This window comes from Monopterus albus, unplaced genomic scaffold (genome assembly GCF_001952655.1).
Source record: "Monopterus albus unplaced genomic scaffold, M_albus_1.0 scaffold2.1, whole genome shotgun sequence".
Taxonomy (NCBI): domain Eukaryota; kingdom Metazoa; phylum Chordata; class Actinopteri; order Synbranchiformes; family Synbranchidae; genus Monopterus; species Monopterus albus.
In genome coordinates this window covers 5,447,894-5,456,709 of record NW_018127882.1, presented here as the reverse complement: position 1 = coordinate 5,456,709, position 8,816 = coordinate 5,447,894, and the positions used below count along the sequence as shown (strand labels likewise).

General features: G+C 41.6%; 1 protein-coding gene across 2 annotated transcripts in view; it reads left to right on the top strand.

The window, feature by feature from the left end:
* Positions 1 to 253: 253 nt before the first annotated feature.
* fgf13a (fibroblast growth factor 13a) overlaps positions 254 to 8,816 on the top strand; it is a 95,461-nt gene continuing 86,898 nt past the window's right edge. Inside the window, exons 1-2 of one of the 2 annotated variants that reach the window (XM_020590982.1) lie at positions 254 to 837; positions 1,097 to 1,259. In XM_020590982.1, the coding sequence (XP_020446638.1) occupies positions 1,211 to 1,259 (49 nt within the window). In that variant the 5' untranslated portion in view covers positions 254 to 837; positions 1,097 to 1,210. The remainder of the gene's footprint in view (positions 838 to 1,096; positions 1,260 to 8,816) is intronic. The other variant, XM_020591001.1, reaches the window with a different exon arrangement.

Here is an 8,816-nt window from a genome sequence, read left to right as displayed (position 1 = left end):
AAGATGGGCCTATTGAGATTATGAACTGTTTTCCTGCAATATTTCATCTTAATGCAGTTTAGGCACGTTGTCAGTGGAAAAACTGATAAATCTATACTTTAAATCATTCACTGAAATTGCCTAGTACTTGTATCATGTTATCATCCAGTGAGACATTTGTAGCAAAAATGCATCTCATGCATTTAACAAAGTCAAAGAAAACGCCTCAGATCATATAAGAAAGAAATGCGCAGGCTGCGTGTGAATGGGGTAACGCATACAGTAGCTCTGCAAAGGGAACTGAATGAGAGCAACAGCGAGATGATGGTGCGCACCATGCAGCCCAACCTTCTGCTTTAATATATCGGCACATCAACAGCACAGCACGTCGGGTTGTATTCATGGATGGAACGGCTCGTTTCCATCTCAGCAGTGACACTGAAGTCCAAACCCAGATATCCACGGTGTGAAACGGTGCCGTATCGCGTGGTGGGGGGGTGGGGGGAGCGCTCTCTCGCGTTGTGTATCCTGTTGATTCTGCCTGTCGAGCGTTCAGAGGAGCAGAGCTCGTCAGTAAAAAGCCTCAGACAAGCAAACCTGGCCACAGAAGACACACTGGATGGAATTTCTCCCGTGGCTGATTTGTAGATAGGACGGTTCAGTGACTTCTGTTTTGTTTCTCTTTCCAACACTGATTGAGGATATCAGGGGGAAAGAAAGCCCTGCGCTTCTTCTCGCAGGTTTTTGCTCTTCTCCTTTGTCACAATAGAACAGGTCGTGATTTTAACCGGATTCATGATGGGAGCGTTTTCTTTCATCAATGTGCATTGATGTAGCAGAAAACGTGGAGGAGATAAGGTAGGTCAAAACCCTGGAAAGGCTGTGCAACAGCACACAGGCACATAGGCTCTCAGATGGGCTCTTAGTCGTGTGTGCTTAGAGAAAACAAATAGTTGAACATAATCAGTGACAAATCCCTTGTAGATCGAGTAGCCCCCCCACGGTCCATTGTCTTGTTATATGGCCCCACTGTAACACTAGGACGCCGCCGCCGCTGCTGCTACTGTGTTATGAAAGGAAAATGTCATTTTGATGAGTACTATTCCTCTCTTCACAGAACCCTTATCTCAGCAACTGGAACCTTTGGTAAGGATTTCATTGAGGGCAGTCAGCAAACTAAAGGATTACGATTCTTGTCTAAATCGGGAATTACACATCCAAACTGGGATCTATGAGTGGAAAAGTGGCGAAGGCTAAAGAAGACAAGGATGCTTCCAAGGGTAAGATGCGAGTCTTGCCTTGCACAGACTGCTTTAAATCACAGGTTTTAACGCGACCGTGCTCCCGCGCATTCCCTGCATGGTGCTAAAATCACCCTTTGAGGCTCGAGTGAAAACAATAGCAGCCACTGGATGGGGAGCCCTTATTCCCTGCATGGTGCTAAAATCGCCCTTTGAGGCTCGAGTGAAAACAATAGCAGCCACTGGATGGTGAGCCTTTCCCAGCACGCTGCATGTGGGTACTGTTGTTTGTGATCTCAGCAGTTGCTGCTGTAGGCCTATTGCTGCACGATGTGTTGGTTTGAGATCACATGCTTTACTTGTATTGCCTGGGTGATGGTCAAAAACACAGCCAAATGGATGAAGCGAAGAATCTTTGGTGTGCAGACATGTAGGCTACAGCGTCCAGTGATTTTATATGAAAAGTAGACATTATAATATTGAAACGATGGCAGTGATATCCTAAAGTGTCAGTGGCATCCTGTTGAAATGTCCCTTTGTGTTTCTCGCTCGCACCTTATTCGCACAGTGAGCGTACAACATCCTCATCACAACTGCACAACCATGGAGCGCAGAGCGCAGAGCTGATGACCCTGTAACCTAAAAACCAGGTGCCTTTACAGCTCACACACAAGTAGTAAACTGCCTATCCAATTCCATTAACACAGAGCCGAGACAGGTTTTCCAGAGAAACCTGAAGGACTCATCAGTGTAACCGCTTCATACACCGAGGATGGGCACGACCCGTTACGCACCACCGCGCACATTACTGCACGTTTGTCTTTGTGCTCGGGGTTCTACTAAACTATTAGAAAAATAAATATGTAAATAAATCAAATGATGGTTAATAAAGAAGTAGCTTTAGTGCATCAGTACATTTGTTTCCACACCTATAGGCAACTGTTTTCATAGAAAATCAGACTGGATTTTGTAAAGGTTATTGGAATGGACTGCTTTCTACTGCCTTAACATGAGTTTAAGGTGTAATAAAACAGCAACATGTAACCCAGTGCAAACTCACAGTACAGCCATTAGATATCCGACTCTGTTTAAGGTGCTCACAACAAATCACTAAACCCTAATTGGCTTATTATGGCAGCGCCGATACAAGTGATGACGCCTACTGATGTTACTATAGCTACATACACTAATTATTGCACTATAATAGAGACATCATGTGTGCAGAAACTTCTAGTTGTTCTTTATGTTTATTTCTGAACTATGCAAGTTACTATGCTTCTAAACTAGCGGCTTAGAAAGATCAGAATATTTTGCCTTATCATACCTTACCCCACATTAATGCACTCTTAATGAGAATACATATGATAAAAAAATATATAATTTCGAAATATTACTGTTTTGCAGTGTTGTACCCTTCACCAAAGATAATTACTATAATTAAATATTTTAACTATGCATATCGCTGTTTCATTTCATGTACATTTGTCACTTTTTTACCTGGTTTGCAGCTAAGAAGACATAATAAGTCTGTTTTTATGTTAATGTTGGTGCATTTAGTGTTAAATAATGTTGCATCTACAAGAACTCTTCCATCAAACATTAATTTTAGAGATGACAGCAGTTGTTTTGTCCTGAGACTGCAGCAATCTGGTGCAGAACATCCCTTCTTTTTGTTTGTGATTAATGTTTCTGAACATGGTGCCTGAAAAAAGGGAAAAAAAGATAAATCTAACAAAATTATGCAAAACTAAACTCCAGTTACAGGATAGAGACAACCCAGTGTTTTTTTGCTGATACGAAAATATATGCAAGAGTAGATTTCATGATTAACCTCCACATCAACTCTCTCTCATCTCCCTCTGGAAATCAGCAGCATGTGTGAACGGCTGACTCAGTTATGCCCCAAGGCAGCATCATCTCCACAATTCTCAGATGAGATAGAAACACCTTCAACTTAACTCAGCAAAGCCTGGTATAGCTATATAGATGTACAGTGAAAGGCAAAAGCTGGTGCGGCTCCGCTGCCTTCCAATTTTGGGGGGGGTGGGGACCAGAAGACACTGCAGTCCACTGTCTGCATCACGGTGAGGGTCACCCCTCCATCAAAGACTTGAATGGCACAAGAGCAGGCAAAAGCACAGGGAGAAACAGCACTGACCCTGCCAATGCTGGCAACCACCTGTCTCACAAATAATTCCAGGGAAACAGTCCATTAAAGCTGGGACCACCTGCCATCTCCACAGCTTTTTTTTTCTTCTGCAAGCTGTTGGCCTACAGACACTTCTGACTGGCCTGCTTTTCAGTGAATCTCCATTTTCTACTCATCTTCTGTGGCTTCATCATTTTGAAAATACTTGTTTGGACTCCTAGTCCAGTGTGTCTCAGCCAAAAGCAATGTGCCGTGTCTAAACATTAGATTTTAGTTTTATACTCGTTCAGCTTCAGTTGCCCCATATATAGGTTTAGAAACTCTCTGTCACAAAAATGTGTTGTTAGAAAAAGTTGAGAAGCAGAATTGAAATTGGGTTGATAGAAAAAAAAAAAGATTCTCAGGAATTACTTCGCTCCAAATAAAATTAGATTGAATGAATGCCTTTTCTCTGTGCTGGCAGCAACAGTAGTCTTATCAAATGCTGGCATGATATTAAAACTGTGCATCTTGATGACAATGTCACTTTGTGTCACTGCATGACAGGTTATTTTCTTGTGGTTTGTTAGTATGAGTTGTGTGACAGTAATTTCATTTGTATACAGACACACACACAAGTGTGTTTTCCTTTCATTTACTTTACATTGACTTACATTCATTCCCTAGAGACTTGTCCTCACCTTAACCATAAGCACTACTTGCCTAAACATAACCTTAAACCATGTTGTCACCCTAAAATTCAATGATTTACCAGCCTCTCAAGGAAGGCCCACAATGTGAGTGTGTCAACAGGTTTTAGTCCCCACAACGTGAGTGTGTTTACAGGTTTCAGTCCCCACAACGTGAGTGTGTTAACAGGTTTCAGTCCCCACAACGTGAGTAGGAGAAGGAGAGATGCGTTGTGGTCGGAGCAGGTTGGGTCAGAGCTCCAGTATCAACACCAGTGACTCACGCTGTGTTAGCTTCCCCCTGTCCTTGTGAACCTAAATTGTCCAGACAAAGTGATGTGTGACAACATGATGTACACACTCCCTCAGCTTTCCAGAGCCTGAAAACTCAGCTAGATGAACTCTTGTTTAAACCCACTAACAGTGCTGCATTGAGGCACTATGCATCACACTGCCAACCTACCTGTTTGTCCATGTGACACAATCTAATCTGATACTCACATTTTACATTTACTGCATGTACGGTATAGTTTCATGATCACTTTTGCTGTATGTATGTAAATCCCACATGTGTGTGGGTAAAGAACTTTGACTGCACTTGTCTCACTCTTCTCAGACTTCACACATCTCTTGGGGTCTGAGCACCAGCCAATGGATTCATGTCTACCTTGAACTGCAAGAGGAAAAGATGCATACAGTATTTACTGGCAGATTAATTCAGCACAAGGCCACTCCCAGAATCAATAGTAGAATTAGGAGGTGTTTCATTAATCCACATGCAGGCAGCTCTGTCCTCCACAAAACACACCCCTGCTCGAATATCACTGGCAAAACCACACACTGTCTATAGTGGTGTTAAAATCCTTCAATCTCTAATACATGGCATTCTGAGAAGCTCCTTTAAATAGCATGCGGTAAAGGGATTTAGTCATTGTTTAACTGTTGTGACATCATATTGGATGTAGTCAATACCTGCACTGTCAGCGCTCCCTGAAATGTTTGAAACATATCTGCAATGGCTGAAAAAGAGCTGCACTTTTCGCTGTGATCAGCAAAGTATGCATCCTACTGTGCATACACTGACAGGTTACAACAGTACAGAGGAGGTCTTTTCAGCTGGTAGTGTCCTCAAGTTCTAATCCCAGGATTTAGAAAACTATTCCAAATAAATCTTGAACTCAGCCAACTTCTGAGGATTTTCTGCTATTTGACAGGGGTCAGGTTGAAATATTTTTCTCTCTAGGATACTGATACGAAATTCAACTTAGGCTTTTAAATTTTTTTTTTTAATGCATCTTAGTGATTGTACAATTTTAACAGTAATTTTTTGGACTGTTTGTTGGCATGGTCAGACTCTATACCAATCTTATGACAATAAATATCACTGTTTATTATTAAAAATGATACAGTAATACAAACTAAAATGTGGAATATTCTCTCTCTAGCTCAGTCAAACAGGTAATTTTCTCAAAATATTCAAGTAAACAAAAAGCTACAATAGTCACAGTACAAGTCTAGACTACAGTCTATTCCCTTCAGTATATCCAACACAAGAAGAACTGTTAGGCACATGTAAACACTGGGGTTTGTGAGGACATGTTCTGCTGGAAGCATTTGTGGCGTCAGGGTGGTGGAGTGGCTCCCTGTCAGATGCTTTTCTGGTACTGACGCAGATCCGGCCACACTGCCTGAAGGAAACTGGCTCGCCTCGCATCAGAAATCTGTCACTCTCCATTTCTGACATGTGCGCGCATCACTGTTTGGGAATTTGAGAGCCCGTCTCCTCAATTCCTCTGGCAGCTTAGGTTTTTGAGTGGCATGGGGTGCGTTCTGATTGGTGCATCGGCTTCTAGCATTCAGGCTGTTCAGTTTGTTTCTTGGAGAGGAAGTTTGTATTCTTTTAAATATGTCAACTACATCGATGGATTTGGATGTGCCAAAAAATATAGTTATTGATCAATTAATGGCAAATTTCCTTTGACAGTAATTTTTTTTCTTGTCAGTTCTTGATGTGGCAATACTTGTCTTGGTTGTTTAGCAGTTTGTGCCATTTGGCTTCCACTCTAAATATTGTCACTGAGAGGAAGCAAAGGGTTTTAATCCCTGTTAACAAAATGGCCATGAATGTTAAAACATCTAGCTGCTGAATCTCTCTGCTATTTCCCAAACACTGGAGTGCACAGACACAGCAGCAGATGAAGTCTATCTATTAGTCTCACACACCAATTTATATTGCTTATTGGTGAAATTTTAGATGTGAAGGAAAAGTATAATATTAAAAAATGTTTGTATGTGAAAAGCTCTGAACTGGACATTACCTATAATTAAAATACTTTTCTCTTCATGGCCCACTTCAGACCTGTCTGTGGTCCACTGACGATGAACACGGCTCATCATAATAATAATAATCTAATTTCTGCGCCTGATTCATCGAAATAATGGTGCAGATCAGAACTCCGACGAATACACGTGGGGTTATCTGCTACCTGTGGATTATGGATTACTGCAGTTTTACTTTCAGAAATGCACTCCATGCTACAGTAGTTAATCGCATCTCCAAATAATCCTCCATACTTGTGGTTGCGTGTGTTAAACTGCCCTGATAACAACAAATAATGTCTCTCCACTGTGTCAGAACACTGAAATATTTCATTGCGGGATAACAAGTCACAGTGTCCTTAGCGATATGCGACCTACTAACCATTTCCTATAAACACTAATACCTAGAAGCCAAGTCAAGGTTAGCAGTATTTTTCTTGCTACACAGCTGTAGTGGGACAAAAAAGTAGAGAATGACTGTTTTTCCAGTGGCTTATCTGCTAAATGATGACATCAGCAGAAATTTGTTCACAAGTGAGTCTTTATCTGGCCTGCTTTCTCCTCCTGCTCCAACGACAGCACACTTTAATGCCACTATCTAGCACACATTGTATAGCGGAGGTGACAAATAGCAAACAAAATCAATTTGTCCCCATATAATACCTCTACCAGGCGTGTGACAATCTAGCTCCGAGTGCTAATGGGCTCACTGCGGATCAAATGTTGTTAGCCATTCTGAGATGAAGGAAAGAGTTCATCTGTTCAACTGAGCATGTGGCAGCACTGACTCATTTTTGTCTGTAAGCCTTCATACCAGCCCGAGCTCAGATTGTGCACTGCATGTGCCACATGCAGGTTTGCAGCCGAATACCGCTGATGTCTTCTTCGGCTATTGCAATAAGAAACCACTAAAGGTATGAAAAACTTCAGGTGGATATTTTTGCGAAGGTATGTGTGACTCGAATTGTAGCAAGTACTTTAAGGAAATTTCATGATGTTTGCTTCAGACTAAAATTCCAGCACTCTGCAAACACAGAATTGAAACAGACTTACACATAACGATGACTATGCTGTAGTCTCAGTGGTTAGTTTCTCAGTTTTTCATGTAAATTATAAATACCATTACAAAAGACTATGTATTAGAGTATGGAGAGCTGCTGTAGGTTCTGAGGGCACAAAAGGTCACAAAAGGTTATTGTATTCCAAGGTTACTGTAGAAACCATGAGGTGCTGTCGTCATCCGAGACAACCGGTGCAGAGCCTCGAGAGATTAGAGCAGCCTGGAGTAGAATTATTGTCAGAAAAAAACTGAAAAGAGGGACAGTTTCTAGTCAGAGTGACACTGGTGGAATATTTCAGAGTTCAAAATCATGTAGTGTTCAAAGGTTTTGTGACCTGCTGGATTTTATATTTTAAATAATGCTCAGGATTAATAGTTCATCTGGACATGAACTAATTAAAGTTGGTGAAGGTAGGGAGGCGATAAGGCCAGACCAGAGGCCATAAACAGGAGCTACAGGCTGGAACAGAGTGGGCCTGGGAGACAGGGTCTAACTGGCCTGCAGGCCTGTGTAGTCCTGATCGTTAGGGCAAGTGATTGGAATACAAGTCAGATCAGTGACTGGAAGTTTCTTAACTAAAGATAATTCTGTAGTCTCAGTAGGGGCGATTGACCATGAAGACACCACAACAGCAGACCACCAGCTCCTCTACATGCACACAGAGAATAGTTAACATGCAACATTTGCAGGAATATCCAGTGAAATAACTTTTGAAGTTTGCAGTGAGATTAAGTTTCTCCTAGAATTTTGTTGTTCATGCCAACTGGTTGCATGTGAAAGTTATTTATATATGAGATAAGATTATGTGTGGCCACAGAACCAGCTGGTGACTTGGGTGGACAAGAAGATGTACAGTGGGCAGCAGGAGTTGGAGCTGTGAGGAAGAGTAAGAGCCTTGATTAATTATCAGTCATTAATTAAAGTCTTTACTGATCCCCATGCCTCTATACCTCTGGAGGTTATTACACTGGCCATAATGATCTTTGGGTCACACACTTTAAAATTGCTGTGTCATTAGACTGGGGATATGGACACTGTCTCTAGAGTAAAGGCTGAGGATGCAGGCAAAAGTGTGTTTTTGGAGGGGTCGAGAAACTAAATTCGGCTGTGGATTAGGTCTCTAATGATGATGAACATAATTGCTGACATCTTTAGAAATAGCTGAAAGACTGCTAGGACTATGACAGTCATAGTGAGAAGGCGACAAAAAAAAAAACTGCACCTAATTTAAAGCCGCCGATAGATAACTGTATAGATTCATGTCTTTGGGCCACGTTTAATGCCTGGAATGACCACATGTCATTAGAAATGGCTTCTCTAAGGCTGGAATATAAAAGATGATATATAGCAGGAAGCCATTAGTACAATTCCTCAGAGAAAACTCACTCATTCAGCCTCG